At 36.8% G+C, this 22,984-nt stretch overlaps 1 protein-coding gene across 17 annotated transcripts in view; it reads left to right on the plus strand.

Moving 5' to 3' along the window:
* Positions 1–22,984, plus strand: part of MYT1L (myelin transcription factor 1 like) — a 317,185-nt gene that overhangs the window by 241,482 nt on the left and 52,719 nt on the right. For 8 of the 17 annotated variants that reach the window (XM_042033094.1, XM_042033097.1, XM_042033093.1 and 5 more), the window contains 8 exons: positions 1,624–1,714; positions 4,000–4,107; positions 7,287–7,498; positions 13,339–13,586; positions 15,877–16,113; positions 17,787–17,908; positions 18,271–18,333; positions 18,833–18,901. In XM_042033094.1, the coding sequence (XP_041889028.1) occupies positions 1,624–1,714; positions 4,000–4,107; positions 7,287–7,498; positions 13,339–13,586; positions 15,877–16,113; positions 17,787–17,908; positions 18,271–18,333; positions 18,833–18,901 (1,150 nt within the window). The remainder of the gene's footprint in view (positions 1–1,623; positions 1,715–3,999; positions 4,108–7,286; positions 7,499–13,338; positions 13,587–15,876; positions 16,114–17,786; positions 17,909–18,270; positions 18,334–18,832; positions 18,902–22,984) is intronic. The other 9 variants (XM_042033100.1, XM_042033102.1, XM_042033104.1 and 6 more) reach the window with 2 other exon arrangements.

A 22,984-nucleotide genomic window follows, 5' to 3' on the forward strand; every position in this document is an offset into this window, starting at 1 on the left:
GAAAACAGAAGTAGATTAGCACTGCAAGAGTGGCAGACATAACAAGTCTCCTCTTTCATGGCACAGTGGCTTCTTCCAGAAGTAAAGTGATGAGGAAGTGCATTAGGAAACTTTCTGTAGTTCGGTTGGTCTCTGAATATAGTAGAACAAATAAAGTAATTTCTCTGCTTTCCAAGACCCTGTAATTTTCTGAAACACAAATATTTATTCAGTTGCTCAAAGTTCTATCATTTTTCAAATGGTAAATAAAAAGCTCTTGTAAATCAAAGAAGAATATAGCTTTAAACTGTTTGCATGCTCTTGTACCTACTAAAATGACAAAGGTGAGCTCATCTTTTTTTTTCCTGTGATGTTGGCCTTGTGAAGCATGTTTCAAGAACAGCTTTGAATATTAGGAATTTCAGAGTGAAGCTTTTGCATCTATACACATTTTATCACACTGATGATGGGGTGATGATGATGATGGTTATCTTCTAATGAGTATATATGATTTAATTCTCAAGTCTCTGAACAGCTTTTATTCAGTTCTTAACTCAGTCAAGGTATCTACTTATTTTATTAGATCTTTTTTTTTTTTTTTTTTTTTTTTGAGTGAGAACTAAATACAGGCTTCCAGACAGCTTCTTGTGTGAGAAAATCAGAACTTCACAAGGGCTGGATGGCCATTTCCCATTGAATGATGTACTGCCATCCAGCTCTGAGACATGGATTCAGATATGCCTCATGTCATAACAAACTCTTCAGTGTTCCCAAAAAGTTCTTGATAATTTGGTCCTTCATAGCATGAGCTTTATGATTTAGAGGGATACTGCTCTGAGCAGCCTTAGAGTAAGTTTTCCATCCAGCTTGCAGTAGTTGCAGATGTAAATCACTTTACTTGCTTAAGCTTGTACCACTTATTTCTTTTTTACATTTTTTTTCTGCCATCCCTCAATTTTAAGTGCTTAATTTTGGTTCTTAGTATTTTGAAAAAAAAATCACATTTGTAGAGAATACAAGTGAAAATTAAAGGATCCATTCTGCTCGCCATATAGATATGAATGATGTATCTGTGTGGAAGCGAGCAGAACTGGCCCCTAGCTCAATCAGGCTGCCTTATAGTTAGGGTTAAATTCTGTTCAGGGTTGTACTGAGGTGTGTTTCAAATAATTGAGTGTTCTACCAGTATAACTTGAGAGCAGATTTTCAGCTCATGAGTTTGATACTGTGTTTATAAAGCTATGTGTTAAGAATACATACGTTTCCTGAAAGAATTTTTCTAGTCCGTAATTTTGTTTTGTATGGTTGCCAGCTCACCCTTTACTGTTGAGCTGATCTTTGCTCAGTGGTTTTGTATGAAGAAGATGTTGGGCGTCTCTGCTTCACTGTTGCACCAGAGATGCATTTGTTTATAGGTTCTGTACCCTCCATAACTTTCACTGTTGCCCTGTGTTAATGAGCATAGGGTCACAATACTTACTTCCCTCATCAGGCTTTATTGGCTATGTGTGTCACGTGTATTTTGAGGAATGCTGGTTGTTAATGAATCCTGCTTTGTTTTAAAATGGTTTCATATATACTGGGATTTGATTTTTTTTTTCTTGTTTTCATACTCTGCTGTTTTCTCTTACTCTCCTTGTCAAGTTCTTGCCATGCATGAAAATGTTCTTAAGTGTCCTACACCAGGCTGCACAGGCCGGGGCCACGTAAATAGCAACAGGAATTCCCACCGAAGGTAAGGATGCCGTCGCTGGACACCAATCTAGAGGGAACAGTGCCTCCGAACTGCAGCCCTTCTGGCAGTCCATTGGTGGGGGGGAGTGAGTGTGTGTCGTTGTTTTGTTCTGAAGATTGACAGATGGTGCTTCGTGTGCTTTATCCATTTTTAAGAGTAACATTTATTCATGTATTTTCTGAGGAGAACGAGTGTGCATTTGCTGTAGTATGGATGAATTGATCCACAGAAGACATTTTAAGCATCCTTAGCTTTGAGTGGACTTTTTTGTTTGTTTGATATTTGCTGAACAGCAGTGATACAAAACAAGTGCCATGACTCCTCATGGGTGCGTTGCAGGGAGAAAGAAGAGTCTGTCAACATCATCAGGACTAGGACACAGTTCTTGTTCTCACACTTCACTCTCCTCAGAGATTATTTTATAGTGCATGAAAAAATCTACTGTAATCCTAAAAATATTGGGCTTTTTTAATACATGAGAAACAGCATTTTAAGTACACAGGTGTTAACTTTCTTACTGACCACAGTCTCAACCCCAAAGTACTTATTCAGCTAAACTGAATGAGAATCTTTGCTGTTTAAGAAATATTAGGAAAATGTCTCATTAAATTTAAAAATGAGAAGGTAGAATTATTAGAAGTAAGTATTCCAGTAAAAAAAAAAAAAAAAAAAAAAAGTTCAAGGCAAAAAGCAACTTTTCTATAGTTTCCTAAGATTAGTAATAGATTCTTAGGGAAGGGATGCTATTGCCAATTCAATTCTGTCAAACAAATTTTCAAAACGTTACTGTTCCACAAAATGTTCCACACTTCATAGTTTTCCCACAGAACAATAATTAAATCTTGCCTATTTCTTTACAATTTTAAAAATCCATAAAATGTGGATAAGAGGGTAAAAGGAACTGTGCAGTGTTCCTGGTATTGAATTCCTTTTTACTGTTAATTGTAGCACGAAGGCTTAAGGGACTACAGTTACTGGACATTCAGTGTTATCAAGCTCTGGGTTACCACAGCCCCTCATATCAGCTGCATTTCCCCCAGAAGACTCTTGTGAGTACCAGCCTGTCTGCAATAAGCTCTGGTACCCCTTTCTTCTCTGCAGTGATGCTGCCAGTAGATGCAGCAAAAACCTCTGAGAAGGCTTTATGGGAATTACTGCTGCTTGAAGCAGCATTCACTTCTGGTTGAATATCCACTAGAATATTTGAGGTGTCTGAGGAAGAGCATGTCAGTGGAGTGCAGCTGCCCTCTGGCATGACTCCAGAGCTGCACAGAGCTCCCTCACCCTCTGCAGAACTAGGGCAGCGAGGGCGGGTGGCGAGGGGGAGCGCTCTGCAGTCTGTGCTCACCTCTTTCTGCAGCTTTTGGGGCATTTTTCTCTACTTCATTTTTTTTCTTTTTTTTTTTCTACTTATTTCCTGTAAAGAAGGGAACATCTGGGAATGCACTGATTTGCCTTTCATTTTAATTTCTTTTCCTGTGGAGAGCACGGAGAGCTGCGGTCACATAAGCGTTCAATAGACTGTGACAAGGAAAGGAACCCCTCCATTGTCAGGTCACGCCGTTTTACAGCTTCACTAAGAGCACCATCTGCTGGCATCAATGTATTTATTTTTCTCAGTTCTAAATCTTTTCTGTAAGAATCAGGCTTATTATTGCCACTTCAATAAGAGTTCAGCATTTGCAAATTTAATTGAATTTCCAGTGCAGAAATGCTTTTCATTTTGCATCATCTATTATTAGAAAGTGTAGTGGCTGAAATTCATGAACAAACACTAACAGTTGACATGTAGATTTAGCAACCCAAGGCAAAATTTTGCACTCATTTATATGCCTAGCAAAAAGATTGGAGTTAATGGAGCTGAATGAGGTGTGAAGCAGCACAAGATTTGGTCTATATGGTATTGTCATTTAATTGTCTTCAGGAGCCATTTCATTGGCAACATTTGCAGATACATAAAGGTCACAAGTCTGCTAGCAGAGCTGCACAGTAGATTCCAGTTTATATTCTCCTCTCCTACTGGTATGTTCCCTGGCTGACATCCATGAATAATCTACCCATGTACTGTGAGAGAAGAACAGATGTAAGATTTACCATGCAACTTTGAAAGCAGAAGAAAGGAAGTCTATTCTAGAGAAAATACACGTGACCAAAACACTTTTGGAAACCCTTTTCCTTCAGATTCTTCCTGATGCTGGCTAAGGAGGAGAAGGAGTAATTGGATCAGTGCTATAATGTGAAACTATGCAGGACAAGACAATTAAATTTCCTTTCTGTAATTGCAGCCTCTCTGGATGTCCTATTGCTGCAGCAGAGAAACTGGCTAAAGCTCAAGAGAAGCATCAGAACTGTGATGTGTCAAAATCAAACCAGGCATCAGATCGGGTTTTAAGGTATTAGAAATCACTATAATACTTATTCTTATGCAGAATTCATCACACATTCACCTAATTTGAGAATTTATATTTATATACGTTGTATATACATATATATCTCCTTTAAAGAAGAGTTAGAATTAGGGCTTCTGGATCCAATTCTCACAGTGTATTTTTCCCACTCAATTTTCATGGGGGAGGGTTGGTAATTTTGGCAAATACATGTAAAGCTGAAAAGCTCATTTTTGTCTTAGGCATTGTTTGGTGTAAAGATGACTGCTGGAGTGCAAAGTCTAAGAACAGTGTGAAAAAAGTTGGTATCTTTTGGGAATAAACTAATATTTACCGGTAAGTCTTGGTTTTTTCAGCAGGCTTTTACTAGTAAATATCAGTTTAAATTAAACCAGAAGCCCTATGTGCATTACCAAACTGGTAGTACACCTTTTGGCAGGACACTTGAAAAAGTACCAGATATAGCTTAGATTCCAAAATAACATCAGGTTTAGTTCTTTGTGTCTGCTCCCCCCATTCTCTGCCAGGAAGGACAGAAGGAGAGAAAAATTGTCCTAAATTTTTATATGGGAAGGACCTTCAACCAATTTTTTATCATTTATACTCCTTTTCTTCATCCATATAGGATTCTACATTTATCCAAAGTTGTATCCAGCTTTGTGCTATTGTCTCCTCTTCTGAGATATGTGGGTGGAAAAAATATTATTTCTGAGGAGCTGAAGTGTGAAGGATACATGTAAAGGAATCAAACTTCTGCATGATTTTACCAGCCTTATGCTGATGATGCCCCAAAAGCTGCAGAATTTCTCCGTGGATACTGCATTATCTGTGGGCTGGGATAGGTACATCCCTCCCAGCTGCCTCAAAGAGCGTGGGGGAAGTGCTGCAGCTTTAGTTTCCAGACTTTCCTACTTATCCCATAGGTTTCTTAGTCTTTAGCTGTCTTCTAGATTTAAGAACCAATTGGGCTACTTAAAAGTTTTCTACTGTATTATCAACACCGTTCTTTGAATATTCTCTTAAAAGTACATCTAATCTTGATGGTCTTTTCAAAAACCAGTATTTCCATGGAGCTGAAAATGTAGAATTATGGTTCACATCTACAGAAGATTTTTCATCATTCCTGTTGACTTTGCTTTCCTTCCGCAGATTGCTTTTGATGGGCTTTATCTTAACTGCCCCTAATTCAGTTTGCACAGCTTGGCATACAACATCCCAGAGAGATTTCTTAGAGAAGAGTTCTTCAAATCACATTAGTAAAAAAACCTCCACTCTTTGAGGGAATAAAACAGTTTCTTACTTGATGGAAAAAGATCAAAAATGCAGTGGCTTTTACCACTGCTCATTACAGAGAATCCACTGAAGTCAGTAGCCATAGAAGGCAACTGCTCAAAAGCAGCATCCAGTTTGCTGGCAAACTCCCTAGGAAGTTGTTCTGCAATCTAAACTTCGCTTGTGAGCTGCCTTGTGTTTCAGGTTTTATAGGCAACTCAGATAGTTCTTTCATCTTGTTTCCTGCTTCCCTTTTACCTTTAAGTCATTGAAGTATTTAAGATGAACTTGGCAACTATTTATAATATTTGCGTGCAGGCAATTGATGGGCAGATGGAGATATTTTAAGAGTAAATCTTGAATATTTGTCTTCATCCCAGTTTCCATCCTACCTGCATTTGAATGTTATTACTTAAAAAGAAATCAAATTCATAGGACTTCTATTTCACTGAAATTTTGGATTTGCATCAAATGTTCAGGATCTGAATTTCAGGTTTTTTTGCTAAATGTAGATCATCTTGAAACAGGATCAAACTATTATTCATATCAACTCATTGTATAAATAAGCCCACTGCATTTTGTGAGGAAGAAGTGTCTAAAGGAATGAGCATTCATAAATCAAAGGGAATAGTATGACTAATATGATTTGTTGGGTGACCTTTACATAAATATCCTGACTAAATTCTATGAAAATAAATTCATTCAGAAAAATGTGATATAATATTCAAAACTTATTTCTTACTATTTTTCACATTTCATTTTGTCAGCATGATGATACTTCCGATCTCAACTGAATTTATGTTCCTGTGACAGTTCCTTCCATTTCCTCTGGTTATAAATGCATTACATAAAAGGAATAAAAATAAAAAATACTTGATTATATAATTCTTGATTCCAGCAGAAGCACCTCAGGTGTGCTGTTCATCATCCTCAGCTCCTGCTAAATGCTGTAGGTAGACATGCAGTGTTGTGTAGCAGTTGCTTCCTACAACCAAGTCATGTAACACTTTTTTATAGAGGTAGGATTTGCAGGATCTGACCTTTGTTTGCCTACTTTGAGCTGATGACTTCTGTGTCCACATGCAGAAGATGGTGTGACAGTGGAGTTCACTGCAGCATTCTTTCACTGAGGTTTCACAAGTTTCTCAAATGACTGAATAACATCAATCAGGGCTTCTTCTGACTGTCTGCCCTCATCCTAAACGAAAGAGATACTTAACCAAAACAGTTTTATTTTGTGTTCATTCTCAGGACCTTCCTTGAAGTGTGCATCTCTGTGTCAGGAATCGCAGCTCCTGCCAGAACCTTGCATTTAAGGATGAGCAGGACCTGCAAGGCAGCAGCTGAGAGTCAACAGGGCTTCTGAGACTCTTCCGTGTATTTCTCAAGATGAATATGGATTTGTATATCGAAGGATGAAACAGGAATGGTTACTTTTGAAAGCACAGAGGAAAACAGCATACAACTCTTTTGGAAGAAATTCAGAGGAAGCTCCATAAATTAGGTGGAGCTTCCAGATCTATTTTTTCTTTTTGACATGTAAAGGAATTTGTCCAAACTTCTTCTGTCAGTCCGCTTGCCCCTCTTTAATTCACCTCCCAAAAGAAAATGTTTGCTATGTAATGCAATTACATGGGGAAAGGGAAACCTTGAAGTATTTTAAAACAGAATTTTAAAATACTTTTAGCTGCAGGATACATTTAGTGGTATTAGAATTAATTTTGTCTAGGCTTTGTTCAAGGAAATATATATTGTTTGTCTGCTGAAAATAACCAAACTAAGGAAATGCAATAATAATTGCTGTCTCTTGAGTACAAGAAATAACTAAGATTTTCTAATCTGAACTATAAATTATGCACAGACATAGTAAACTGAACTGCATCTAACAAACTGTACATATCTTTAATTTCTAGGCCCATGTGCTTTGTTAAGCAATTGGAGATCCCTCAGTATGGCTACAGAAACAATGTCCCCACCACCACACCCCGCTCCAACTTGGCCAAGGAACTAGAGAAATACTCTAAGACTTCGTTTGAATATAACAGTTATGACAACCATGCCTATGGCAAGAGAGCCATAGCTCCCAAGGTGCAATCCAGGGATATTTCCCCCAAAGGATATGATGGTAGGAGGTGCACACTCTTATACATGAGAGACAAGTTTGCAGTTAATCATGTTGTTGTATATGTAAACATCATACAAATAAGACATGTTTTCATGTTCATACAGTATTATGAGGAATGCTATCATATGTAAGTTGTTTTAAAGGCCTTCTAAAAAAAGTGTTGTTTTATACGGTGCTTGCTTCAGGATTGTTGCACTGGCAAAAGACATCTCCAGCTATTGAGCTCCTGGGATGTATTGAGATGGCAATAAAAGCTAAGTAATAGAGATAATCCTTATGTTACTATCTGGGAGACCTGGCCTCAAGGGTCACATTAGGATTCTTGCCTCCGTACAGTAGTTCAGGTAATCCAGAAAGATAACACACTTGCTTTGTGGGGATACGGAAGTAGAAAACCCGTGTCTCACTGCGCTTCCAAAATCACTGCTACATACTTAAAGAGGCATTTCTGCTTATTTTTTCCTCATAAAGACACTGGTTGAATTCTCTGGAAAACTTAACATACTAAGTATATTTAGGAAAAAGCTGAAATTATCTTCAGTTCAGGAGAAGACAATGGATGGGATCAGTCAGGCAAGAGGCTTATTACTAGGGGAGAAAAATGAACTGAATGAACTGCAGGATAAAGAAGGATTGTAGCTTTTGTAGATGTCGGGAATTTTTCAGAGCAATACATTTATATATGCATATATATTATATATGTGTGTGTATATATATATATATATAAAACGAAACCATACCTGTTGTTTTTTTTTTTTGTACGCTAGTGGTTTAAATATTTGATACTGCTCAGTGACTACTATAAGAAATTTCAGGCAGGTGTCAGATTTTTGTTTAAGAAAACAGAAAGAAACATACAATGCAGAACAATTTATGCTGTTGCCTGAACACAGACTGACATTTAAAAGTAGTTAATTGAAGAAAGAAAATTACTACAGCTCTTGCCTTCATATGTCTGATATTTTGGTTATTTTCCTTTCTCATAGAATTAACAGGCATGTTCTTACACTATAGCAGAAATGACAAGGGTTGTGAAAGGAAACCTATTTTTAGTAAAAGAGCTTTTTTTTTTCCTCACACCTTCATGTTATTTGTCTGTATCAGAATAAGGGCTTGAACAGGATTAAAGGTAAAGCACTAACTGTAACTGTGGTTAGGAAGGTAATGAGTATACATTAGTATAAGGTAAATTAGGTATTAAATATTGTATATATATTCTGTCTACTCTTGCAGAAAGGAAAGCATCGTAATATGGCTGGGGTTCCTGTGAAAAAGATTATTTTCAGATCACATTACTGATGCATAAGCAACTGATACATATTTTTCTCATTTATGGCCCCGTTTTCAATAAATAATAACAAACTCCACTTTCTTTCCCAAATCACCAGAATTTGAAAATACATGTAACATTAAGCACAAGTTTAACGTGTCCTTAAATAATAAAAGGCTATGTTGATACAGGTCACTGTCTTTATGCACACTCACCTTCCTTTGGTATAAATAGGAATTTTTCTTGGCTATAAGACTGTGACTAGGTTGCTCCACTGCTCAGTAATGTGAGCCAGAGGGGACTGAGAGACACTGCATACATGTGATTCATGCTGGTATAGCAAGTATAAGGGGCTCTTGTGCCCTCAGAACAATGTGAGCCCATTAAAGCTGAAGCAGGTTGGTTGCCAAGCAAAGCAAACTGTGTGGCTTTATTGCATACTCCTGGCTCTGCCGGAGGCAGTGTACACTCTTCCTGGTTCCAAGCGGTGTGTGTGCTGTTTGGCCAGACGGACCTGCCAACATGGTCCCAGAGGTGGGGCCTGATTTGAGTTTTCCTTTTCCCTGTTAGTGATTTTCGTGAAACCTTTAGGATCTCTCTGAAATTTCAGAAGTACTTCAACATATTTGGCTTAAATTGGCTCAAGAAAACCAGTTGAATTCCTAGAATGATGAAGTGAAATCCTGGACACACTGAAACTGGTCAAAAATTTTGGCACTGACTTTCAGTGGAACAAGGATTTTGCTGACAGCTATTGTAAATAACTGAATATGAAGGAGATTCCAGGAAGAGACTCTTCACTTAAAAGAGCCACTTCAAAAAAATTCACAGTATTTTTATATTTGTATTTGTATATAAAAAAATGTAATTACTGCTCCTGAAGACATTATGGAGGTCCAGAGAGCACACCTATTATGTATGTCAGCAAAGCATGCTTATATAAAAGCAGATTCAGTTCTGAAAAGTCATCCTGAAAAACCCAGAAGTACATCTAAGGTTTTGGGGGAAATGTGCAGGTAAACAGTGCTTTAGTTCTGATTATATGAGAGAAGTAGTCTTAAGGATATGAAAAATCAATAGCTTCACACCTCAATTCTTTTTTAATTGTCAGCTAGTACTGTATTTTCATCATCAGAGAAGGGGATTATATCTCCAGTAAGTGTACAGTTGGGAGTGATACAAACATAAATAGCTCCTTTCCTTGATATTTTTTCCAGTAAAAAAACAAACAGAAAATGTATACTTTGGATTGTTGGGTAGGATGGCCTAATAGTTCTTGAGAAATTTTGTATTTTTTGGGTTTGTTTTTCCTTTGAAACCAGTCGCACAGTGTATTGGATGTTGGGCTTATGGTATACAGCAGTAAAGATGAAAAAAGCTGGACACAGCAGGCAGTGGTGATAGCAATACCTTCAGTTGCTCAGGTGATGACAGGAATTGTTGTCATCCCACCAATAGGCCTGAGTTGTTCTGTCGAAACACTGAGAAAATGTTATGAGTGGGATTCATCTGACCATATCTAGAGTTTTATAATGTCAGCACTGACAGCTGAACTGGGCACCCCTTTCAGATTTAAGGAGAAGAGTAGGTGCTTCTCTGATTCAGTTCATCTTTTCCTGAAGTGCTTATTTAAAACTGGTCGGGTGAATCATTGCCTGAAAGTTCCTATTTTTTTCCACTGCCTGTATAGGAAGACTATAATGACTAGGTCAGATATCTGAAATTAGGTGAGATTAATCTTTTATTGTGCAAGAAAAAGTGTTGAAACTGTAATTAATTTACCAACACATTTGGTATTTAGACAATTGGGGATGAAGGTCCCTGGGCAGAACTGAATTCCACTCCAAATACCTTCCTTTGGTCTTTCGCATGTTTGGGATCTCTCCCACTCCCCCATTGTTAATTAGTAAGAGAAGCCTGTAGACTTTGAGAGGTTCTTTGTAACCAGCCGCCAGGCATATCTGATGGAAGCCCAGTTTGGGTATGCAGCTGGTTAGACCTGTGTCTGTTTTTAATGAGAAAGGTGTTCTCCACATTTGGTTTCACTCCAGATTACAAAGCATAGGTGGACTGCAGAGCTTTGTAAATCTGGTGGCACAGGGGTGGGCATTGTATCAAGCAGAACTATCTGGTATTGAAACAATGCAGCTTTCCCTTCTTTAGTGAACAGGTTGATTTAATTCAATATAAATTGATGATCTTTGTTTCTCCTGAAAAACTAATGTGAAATGAACAGTCTGGGTTATGTGACTCATCTTCAAATGTACAGCTACAGTAAACTATGGCCATTTCTCTCTAAGTAAGTTTCGCTTAAATTACTGGTAATCTGAAAGCTGATAGTTGTGTAGCATGCTTACAACACTTTACATCTTCAAAGTGGTTTGCAGGTGAATCACAACACAACTAAATTTTAGAAGCAACTTTCTGTTTATAGGGAAAATGAATTCAAGGGATAATGTAGTTTGACCAAGGCCACAGAGGAGTCCATATCAGAGCCTGCATGAGTTTCTGACTGTTAGTCCTATGTATAAAAGCTGCCTCTTTCCCTCCCTCTCTTTAGCACACATTCTCATATATATATATATATATATAAAAATATATATCATTTCCCATGTAATATGTCTTTTATGTCTGTCTGAATGTGACCTGCTATAACAAGGCTAACATTTTTTGAAAATGACAAAAGTCTTATTTGTTCCTATGATTTTTGAAAGATACTTCTAATTTGTCTAGTTCAGTGATACAGGGTGCTTGCTGTGTTAACACAGTAGAAACTGAATTATTCAATTATTTGCTTCCTTAAGTATAGAAAAATTCTTGTGTGTCTTGGATACTGTAACAAAGTAACAATGGATAAATACTGAATTTTTAATGACCACCACTGACTACTATATTAATAATGAAACTCTTGAGGAGCAGTTCACAAATTTATTATTAGTGGATACCCTGCTAGTGTAGTGCTACTATGTGTTCAAAACAAAAAAAATGTGATGAATGTTTAGCATTCACTTCACTTAAAAAAAATCACACCCTGTGCATTATGTGGCTTTCCTGAGAAAACTCCATCTGTTATGATTTAAGTGAAACACTATTTCCTTTGCAGTGAAAATAATGCCATGATTTTTTTTCAGTTTTTTAGAGAAAGGAGGATGACATAAGCTGTAGCAGAGACATTTTGCTTTCAGATTCTTCTTTTGAACCCTGCTTGCCTACCAAAGCAGCCTGTGGTTCACAAATGGGCTGTGCTCATGGGAGCAGATTATTATATGTATGACTGTTCAGACAAGTACAACTGAAGAGTCTGGCATTTAAATGGAGCCCATCACGGAAGAGCTCTGTCTAGGGCCTGACCTTTTTTGTATAGCTCTCTAATCAGCATGCTAGTTGGTTATTGTTACACTGTGCTGTAAGGTACGATCTCTGCAGTATACATTTCCATCTTAAGGGGAAGTAGTTGCTGTAATATGCATGGATGTATCCTCTGACCTTGACTTTTATTTTTTTCTGAAAATACATAAACTTTCAGATTTTGGAGACGGGCTCACACTTTCTTGCATTTTTTATAAACACTTTTAAAACAGCTCATCTGGGAAAAGGGTTGAAGAAATAAGTGGACTAATAGGGCTGCTTTCCCTTATTGCTATAATATCTTTCGCTGCAAGAAGCATCACTTAAAAGCAGCAACAGTGCTGCTTTGTGTTTAGACAGGCTGGACGTGAGCACTGTCAGTGCCTTGGCTCTTCTGTGACCACCTGTGGCTTGTGTCGGTCAGAGCACAGCTGGGCATCGCTGCCTGCAGTGGAGCAGGGAGGTGTCTTTGGTCCTTACAGGTTTTATGAAGAGTTGCAGGTGCTCAGGTTTTTTGAAGTGGGGGGAACATTTCACTTGTACCTGTTGCCATTTAAACAGCCATTGCTTCTGCCCTTGTGCAAGTTATGGTAAAACTCACACATGACAACCACCTTTTTCCTCCTGTAGTGCCCCTGTCTTTGGGATGTTCAGTGCCATAATATTTGCCTGGGGTGTAGGAGGAAATAAAGCTTTTAGGAAGCATGGGGTGTTTGAGGACATATGGGTGGTCCTGCAGCCCAGAGGTCAAGCTCATCAGCCTTGCAGCAGGTTTGATCTCCAGTAACTCTGGGGAGTTCTAGGCCTTAAACTAACAGTTCCTCATATAAATAGGAAAAGGTCCCATAGTGTTACATTGCCCGTCATTAGTAAAAATGAATGAGCTGAGCAGGTTGTACCTTCTGTCTGACTATATATGTGGGGTAAAAGCAGTGTTTCTGTGTTTTTATTGTTTTATAAATCCAGCCTGTTTGTCAGAACAATTCATGATCATGTCATGCAGATTTTTACAGGAGGTTAGTTCATACAAACTCACACATGTAGCATATAAAACTCACAGACAGAAATCAAGAAATACAGCCATCATTCTTATTGCGGGCCTTTTTTTTGGCATTGGTTACTGTTCCTCATTATAAAGTTCACCTCCAGCAGTTTGTTTTCCTCTTCACTTATGCAGAATGCTCCTTCTTTTGAGTCATCCTTGTCATATTTCTTCCCACAGCTAAACGCTACTGTAAGAATTCAAGTCCAACCAGCAGCACAACAAGCAGTTATGCCCCTAGCAGCAGCAGCAATATGAGTTGTGGTGGAGGCAGCAGTGCCAGCAGTACCTGCAGCAAGAGCAGCTTTGACTATACTCATGACATGGAGGCAGCACACATGGCTGCTACTGCTATTCTGAATCTCTCAACCCGCTGCAGGGAGATGCCTCAGAACCTCTCCACTAAGCCTCAGGATCTCTGTGCAAGGGTAAAAATTAGTAAATCTGTTTGCTGATGAAGATTTCTCTTAACTGTACTTGCTCTTTGGCCCTGATTAAGAGAAAAGCTGTAGTACATCTTGCCTTTTTCTTTTCCTTCAAAATTAATATTATCTGGCAGCTCTGCTAAAACAGGGAGGAAAAAAAAAAAGAAAGATACAAATTGCTCACAAGTATCACAGGAAATCATGATGGGTTTATAAACTAACGATACAGATACCATGTACTCCTTCTTTTTTTAATTTGTTCTTACTATAATTATAAAAGATGTTTGGATTGCTCAAGTCCTATTAATTACACTACTGTTTGGGTTGTGGTTTTTTTGCAAAATGCAGTCTGGTTCATACATTTTGCGAAAAGATTAAGATTTAACTCTGCGTTTTCATTTAAAAGTCACGAATGGGACCTAAACTTGTAAGATTCAGTGCAAAGAAATTTGTGCTACTGTATGTTACAATTTCTTGCCTGTCTGTGATACCACAGTTCTTAAGTCAGTGCATAGCACATTTGAAATGAACAAATCCTCTGATACAGGTGACTTAAAATGTGCTTAACCATCTCGCAGGGTCACTACTGTTCTGTATATTTATAGAGCCTCAGTATATTATAAGATGACCATACAGATACAAATAAAAGCTTTTGTCATTAAGATTTCTGTATTAAAAAAAAGCAGTGCACTATTAACATCCATTAAAGATTTGGGAGGGTTTTTTTTTTTTCATTTTTAACTTTAAAATTTTGGCTCTGATAGCTGTTCAAAAACGAGTATTTAACATGCACAAGCAAACAGTGCAGTACGGTGCTGCCTATAGGAGACCACTAGATGGCTGAGCAGACAGATGCAGTGCAGTGGAAACATTTTTATTGTGCTTGTAGAGAGATTTTGAGCTGGCAGACATGTTCTGTTCTTCTAGTATAGACAAAGGTTTGCTTTCCCTTATTTTGCAAACCCCCTTTTGTTATGACCATAACAAAATAAACCTGTAGTAGTAGGCATTAGTAATAATCATGATCTAAGCCAGAATGGACTTTGTTTTCAAATGCTGCTTTTTATATTAATTTATTTAATACTGTTCAAGAGGAAAATCTCTTTCTGGCATGTAAATAAATGCAGTTGTTCTCTCTTCAGTACGATGGGAGAAGTTGGAATACAATGCTAAAAATCTTCAGTGTCTAAGCCAGAAACTGCCTCTTTCCTATGTGTTGCTCTATACTGTGACTGAAGGAATGAGTCTGAGGAGATAAACAAGTACTTTCTAAATTAAATTAGCAGGATAGCAGCAATTAGATATAATCTCTGACAAAAGGCAGTAATTCAAAAAGAGAAATTTGCATTCACAGTGCTTTCCTGCAGCTCTGTTGTTACTCAAGAGGAAAAAGTCACCAGACATAGGAGGAGTCGGTCAGATTCACATTAGTTTTGAAACCAAATTTCTCATGGAACACTTCATTTTTAGAAAGATGACGGATTCTCTATGGGCATTTTTATCTTATCTGTCCTTTGTTTTTTAGTTTTGTGTTCATTTTAAGATATTTTATTTCTCCTCATCATAATAGACAACACTTGTTTGTTTCTGCAAAAGAAAAAGAGCCCATACTTGTCCCGTTTTTCACAGTACCAGTTGTCACAGAAATTGGCGCAAATTATTATCAAGATAGATAGATGAATTGTTAATGTGTGTTCATCTGCAGGAAAGGAGCTGTGAAACTTGAATGCATTTCCTCATTGAAAAATGGTGTCCAAAAGGACTTCCTTTGGTACCCTACCTCCCTATTTAATTTTCTGACATTATGTATTCAAGCATAGACTGCTAATGTTAAAGAAAGAAAGAAACAAAGATTATTTGATGTTAGCTGGTTTTTATTTCTCTAATCACCCAGACAGATGTCAGGACTGAAAATGAGAATTATGCAGATGTTACCTCACAGGTTACCTCACCTGTCACAGAATAAATCAAGAACATAAAGACAATGGCAAGAAAATACCTTTAGAGATTTCTCCTTTATATATCAGATTTTGCACCTGTGTGCTGGGTGGCAGAAGGGGTACTGAAGACCCTTTTCCCCCAAACATCAAATTAGCCATACAGGAAGAAATCTACTTTAACAGCATTAATGTTGTGTAACAGCATCATGCTATGTGTAGGAGGGGGCTCAATGCTTACAATCTATACAGGAATGGAAAAGCATTTTATCATTCTGCTAGGCAATCAGATTGAAGAAGAGGTAGCAGTTTGCTAGTGTGAAGTTGAATTAACAATATTTTTCTTATTTTGACAGAATCCTGATATGGAAGTCGATGAAAATGGGACGTTGGATCTGAGCATGAACAAGCAGAGGCAGCGTGATGGTTGCTGTACCATTTTGACCCCACTGGAGCCAATGTCCCCACAACGACAAGCTGTGATGAACAACCGGTGTTACCAACTGAACGAGGGTGACTGCTGGGACTTGCCAGTGGACTACACTAAAATGAAGCCAAGTAGGATAGATGAAGATGATTCCAAAGAGATTAATGTATGTCTTTTTCATCTATATAGTTCTTGTTGCAGTCTAATTTTGGTAATTCATTAATTTTCTGAAATTTGGAGGGAAATAGGAAGCAAAATTAGTATGTGATAAAACTGGTGGTTTTCTACGAAAGGGACTTTCTGCTGGTTAATCTTTAAGACTATATCATTCTGGCACACATCTGATCTGTGACTAAGTTCCATAACACAATATTTGAACCATGAATGTGAATCATGTTTTCTAACAGCGTCATCTTGTTAACAAATATTTTCTGCAGTAAAGATGTTTTGCTATATCCAGATTATGTTACTCTGTATAAGCAAGTTGACATAACCATGCAATACTGGGATAATCAGCTCTGAAGACAAGATATTCTTCTGAATTTGAAAACCATAAATGATGTGCTGACTATTTGAAAGCATGTATTACTTAGAAATCAATTGAAACAAAGCAGCAGAGTATAATGTAAGCTTTCAACTATTTCAACTAATCTTCTAGATTACTTATGTGCTCTTGATAGCTCTGTGTTTAAGGGCCTATATTAATGAAATACTTTCTTTCAAGAATACAAGGCATATAAGAAATCAGTGTTACTTTTCTACTCCTAATACCAAGACAACAGCAACACCCTTTAAATATGTTAATGAATTTATATTACTTTTCAAAACAGAGGAGACAGGACACTGAAGAGGTCTGCTGACAAGGTTCAATGCCACTGCTTTTTTTCTGTCAGGTTTTAACCTTTATCCATTCTGTGGCTTAAAATACTGCGCTCAATTCAATCTAGCTGTTTGAAGACTTCTAGAGATTGATTTTTCTTGGTTTATAGCAGAAAATTAGGCTAATCATTTGTGTGTAGCACATCTCTTGCCAATTTTAATTAAACCATAAAACTATTCTCAGTATCTTTGAAATATATAATGAAGTGGCATTTTCACTAGATATCCTGAATGCATTCTAGCTTTGGTGATACAGTTTTGCTATTAATTTCACTGAAGTTGTCAGGAAATCTGTCACTATCAAGTAAATGTGAGGTAAAGCAGCATGTTTTTTCAAAGAACTTCCTACTTCTACTATGTTGTTTATAGCACCATCTGCAGGAATCCCTGAATCCCTGCATTCAGCCACTGCATTCCTGAAATAGATGGGTATGAATTTCTGAACATCGCCAAAGTTAATTACAAATTATATCATTCTGTTTTGCCAGACAGATCCATTGAGATTTGTCCCAGACTGAGCTTCTGTGTGTAAATGTTAAGATTACTTCTCTTTCATCTTTGAGTTGTTCTAAATCCTTAAAAATGTTATTTAAGATGGCTTTTTGATGCATAGGATAATGTATTTAGTAATCTTTTTTGCCTTTCCTCTGTTGTGCAGTGACTTTAGTGAAAAGACCTATTTAGAGAAAAATAATATGACAGCTATAGAAAAAGCTGGAGTTTTTCCTTATTTTTTCTTAGTTAAATAAACTATATATATCACATATTGTGAGGTCTTCATCAAAATATTCAAATATTATTCAGAAGTTTAGTACATGAAAGAATATAAAATAATTCCATTAATTTTCTCTGTCAGAATAGGATAAGAAGGAGATACCATCTGATGACTCTGCTTTGCATTATTTTATGAAAGCTGTGACCTTATCTAGCTGAAATTAATGTGTATATATTTGCCTGTAGCCAGAAGATTTGGATCCTTTCCAAGAGGCACTTGAAGAAAGAAGGTATCCTGGTGAAGTTACAATCCCAAGTCCTAAACCCAAATACCCTCAATGCAAAGAGAGCAAAAAGGATTTAATAACGTAAGCATAATGTGAGGTGAAATTATTTATCTCCTTTTAACTTTTTCTCTCTTTGTCTTTTTTTAAACCAACGAATACATATACGCCTTGCAGTATGAGCATGCAACATGTGCAGCATATAAATGTTTCAAACTGCCAGTTAAGTAAAGTGATAAGCTAACGTGTATTTGCTTGTTCTTAATGATGCTATATTGTATTGAGACGCCATTTTCATTTAAACCTGTTCATTTTGCAGCTTTTCGATTAGGATGCTTAAAACCCCTTGCAGTCATTGCAGCTAAACTGGAAACAATGAAACTTTTAAAAGTTTTTTTTTAAACATACTTACTATTTTGGCTGTTTTTGTTTTTGTTTGGTGGCAGATGTCCAACACCAGGGTGTGATGGGAGTGGTCATGTGACTGGTAATTACGCCTCACATAGAAGGTGTGACTTCATTTTTTTCATGGTGGATTCTGTCTTTTCAATTTATTGTTTTCAGCTTACCTCAACAATGCTGTCAAAGTAAAACGTTGAACTATGTGTTAACCCTTTGAGTAATATATGTTGATCTTAAAAGCATGCTAATTTGTGTGTTGTATAAACGTCTTTTATTTTTAAATAGATTACTAAAATTTCCAAAGTATTCCTTAAGCATTTAAGTAGTTAACCCAGGAATCTCCAACATTTTTTGTTATATTTTTCTAGTTCATAGAGAAACAAACAAACAAACAAGAACATTTGCAGTATGTAATTTTGGAAGTAATGTTGATAACTAAATATATTCAGAGGGTTAACTGTATTACAGAATTCAATATTACAGCACTTGCCCCATCGCTTTTCTGCATTACAAACTTTTACTTTTTAATTTTTATGTTGTGTTTGTTTGGGAGCGTTCAGTTAATGAGAAGATTAACATACTTGTATGTCCTGCCATGTCTTACAGTTTATCTGGCTGTCCCTTGGCTGACAAAAGCATTCGGAGTATGCTGGCCACAAGCTCACAGGAACTCAAGTAAGATATAAAGAACAAATACTTTCTTTATAAATATTTATTTGACCACAAACTGTGTATAGTTGTGTCAGAAATTAGAAATGCTGTCTGGGGACCTGCTGTAGAAGGGGCTGATCCTGCTTGGAACATGCATTGAAGTCTCTAGAAATTCCATACAAGGGCCTCTGTACATAAGTCTGTTGACCTAGCATGTCCTTTTGTGTATCCTTTAGGTGATAGGGATGGACAAAAGACAGAACTTCTGGAATTTCACCTTAATGCTCGAATTCCTATTCAATTTTTTTTCGAACTTTGAGTTTACTAGTTAGAACAGAAAATTCCCATACAGTTAGACTGATGACACACTTCTGATTACACAAGCAGTAAAGCGCTGCAGTTTCTCAGACATAGTTGGAGGGAAAACAATTTGTTTTTCCCTAATGCTTGCATAATTTTCCCCAGGTTCGTATCATTGCTACCAGCCTAATACATTTGCTCATGTGACTATGTTTTTTAATGTTTACTTGGTTATCCCCTGCTTAAAATGAGTTCTTTACAATTCCTTTCAATTCTTTGGAATAACAGTTGTGAACAATGAACATTAGAGAATCGTGAGACTTAGCTTTGCTCTGTCTTCCTGCACATATGCTCTACTGCAACTCTCTGTGTGGAAGAACTATAGCATTTATTAGTGCTGTGACAGGGTGGTACTCCCGAGTTGGTAATTTGGTTAACATGGAAAGATGTTCACAAGAAGTGAGGAAAATTCAGTAGGGAAAGTATGAATGGATACCTTATGCTGCCATACTACTTAGCAGTATTCTGTCTTTACAATACATTTCTTGAGTTCAGAACATACACTGATTTAAAAAAAACCAACCGACTCTTGATGTAAACCATGCGAAAAATACGAAAGCAAGCATGAGAAAACTGCTGGAGTAAGATTGCTCTCTAGTTTTACCTAATCTAATTGCTAGATATAAACAATACATGTAAAATTTACAGCTGATTTCCCACAAAGTCAAAAATAATGTTTTGAAACTATTATTTTAGGTCATGCTGGTATATGCTGCCAGAAGAATATGGGATATGCAAAAGGGGATGTAAATGACATCAAGGAAAACATTTAAGTATAACCAGAGAAAGACATGCGCAACCCAGAGAAACCCAGATTTGGATGTGGATTTTGGGTTGGGATGGGTCAAAGGGTAAAATTTTGAGGAAATGTAAATGCATAAGCAAAACACAGTCAAGACTCTTGAGGCAGCATGAATGTTTTAAGCACATATTTGCTGCTTTAACCATTTATAGTGTTTCTACTTATCTTAAGAAGGTGTTTCTGAATTACCCCATCTCTTCTGCTCTTCTCAAACATCTGCAGTCAAGGCTGCCTGGTAGAGACCAGGAAGAAAAGAATCCCAAAACACTTAAGCTTGAGATCCCAATTCTATGTTACGCCACTCTCTCTACTTATTTCAAGTTTTGCCTAAGCAAGGAGAATAAGATTAAGTTAAAGTTATATTTTTAGGTTTAAAATCTGTTATTTGTTATTTTTTAGCATAAATTATTAATTTAGCAGTTATCATTATACCTATTGAACACATAAAACTCTTTAGTTTCAAAATAACAGAATTTTAAGCAGGCTTACTTAACTCAGTTCTCTTTTGTATTTGCACTATGTAGCAAAATTAAATTTTCATTTTCTGATCATCTATTTTTCCACAGGATACAAAGTAAATCATTGCACAGGACAGATAGTAATCACTGCATAAGCAACTAATTAATTTCTTCTCTTTTCCTTCATTATCTCACGTGAGAGCCTGTCTGTTGTTCACTACAGTTTTCTCAAACTGCCCTCTGAAGATATAACTACTAATTCACTCATGTTTGTCACTATCATCACATCCAAGTGTTTCCTAATTAATTTAGTTATAAATTAGTTAGTTTATTAGTTTATTTTCATCTGCAGTTATACTCTGAAGTAAGTTAGGGTTGGCATTGTCCCCATTTTAAACCAGAAAAATTAGGTATATAATTTTGATTGCTCAGTTGGATACTTTTAGGACTCAATTTGTCAGTTCTTCACATTGTAGAGAACTGTATAGGTTCAAACCCTTGAATTTGCTTGAAATTGTGCAAATTCAGCAGATCTATGTAATGTAATTGACCCTTTGTGAAAAGGGATGAACTCTGCAGAAAAAGCAGGAGAGTCCAGTTCCAGAGCAGCCACATTGTCCTTTCTCCTATCCCAAAACTCTAATCAGTCTGAGCTTCCACTTGTCCCATTTACTCTGTCCTGTTTTTCTTCATCATTTTTTCTACACGGTTCCCTGTCTCAAGCTCCCTTGTTTGATCAGCCCATCTCCTGCCTCCATCACATTTATATTTTTATTGTCCTCTGTCTCTACATCCTGTGAAGTTGTTACAGAGACAGAAATAAAGCATCTTAGCATTTCTCACATGTATTTGAAAGCAGGGAAGTAGGAGTCCTACGGATGGCAGCATCCTTTATACAGCTCTCATTTATGCTCTTATTCTCTGCTTAAGATGGAAGAAGATGTGATCATGTAAATGTAATGTGCTTGCACAAAGCAGCTAAACCAAAGCTACAAAGGGAATTTGATTTTGAAATTTTTGATCTGTGAAGTACTTCATTTACATATGTTATATTTCTATGTGTGAGGTCTGGGAGTATAATTTCCTTGTTTCTAAAATGAGCAAGCTGAAAAGAAGCAGAAATTCCCTAATATGGGATACTGCTGGCCCTCTGTCAGGACACCAGCCACCATGGGAAATTTTGGTATCCGCTCTATAGCCTGGGCTGGTGTCACAGCCAACAGCAGTAGAAAGTTTAGTGATCTGCATGGACTGGCACCAGGAGGAGATGAGGAACATTGCTGGTGTATTTGCTGACATCAAAAGAGTAGTGAGAATCAGTAACTTGGGCTCCTGCCCCAGGCTGTAGAGGGAAATGTTTACACATTTTTTACCTGTAACCCAAGCTGAGATCCCTTCTGTCCTATCCCTACCAATCTGTACTGTTCTCATCTCTTCTTCATCTTTAATTCCTTTTTCAGATTTTCAATGTCGTTTTTTCCATTCTTCCATAAAGATTTCAACATTTGTAAAATTCTTGGTAAATACTTGTTTAATGTATACAGTACAGGGAACAACTGATAGTGTAGTAGAAGAATTGATAGTGCAGCATAGGAATCATATTTCTGGACTGCATAGTTTGGAAGGATTTAATACTTTTATGTCTTTGCCATGTATCAAATACCATACATGTGCTGATAAAGCCTTTATATCACATTTTATTAATACATGATTTCTTTGAGTGTATTTTACAACACATACAAGTAATGTATAATGCAGCTTCCTAACTGGAATTTCGCTAATGCACTGATTTTTTTGTGTTCCAACTAAAATATAGACTAGCAGACACTTCAAATAATATTCATTAATATTATCAGTCATATAATATTCATAATCAAAATAATACAAGAATCCTAAAAGGTCAGAGAAATGTTTATTTTGCTTAACAGTCATGCTTACTGTATTGCCTTTTGGAAATTGTGGCTTCAAGATTCCATTACTCACATTTCCTGGCTCTCAAAATAATAATGTTTCAACTTTCAGTTAAATTGTTCCAGGGTCAGCATAATTATTCCTTACGACCCATGCTTCTCATCTGTAAGGGTTCTTGCTGAGGTTTACCATGCAGATTACACAATTTTTAATTTTTCCCCAAAGCTCAAATAGAAAAGTGAGAGCATTTGTGCATAGTTTATCAGCAGACTAAAGCAGCTACAGCCTGGTCAATGATCTCCAAATAACAGAAGGATACCTTCTGCTTTAATTCCCAGTTACTTCTGCTGGGGAAAAAAAAAAAAAAAAAAAAAAAAAAGAGGTTTACAGCTTTAAGGCTGTCTGAAGAAATGAATATCTGTCAAGGATCCAAACTTTTCCTGTATTAAGATTTGTTTATAGTACTTGTGAAAAGCAACTAATTTTTAAAGGACCTAGGAATACTATATTGATGTGTAAAGTTAACTATGATGGGAAAGCAGTTAACAGCTCACCCAGTGCCAGCTACCAATATTA

Source organism: Corvus kubaryi, unplaced genomic scaffold (assembly GCF_017639235.1).
Source record: "Corvus kubaryi isolate FWS band 111438036 unplaced genomic scaffold, C.kubaryi_AGA036_p1.0 37354, whole genome shotgun sequence".
Classification (NCBI taxonomy): domain Eukaryota; kingdom Metazoa; phylum Chordata; class Aves; order Passeriformes; family Corvidae; genus Corvus; species Corvus kubaryi.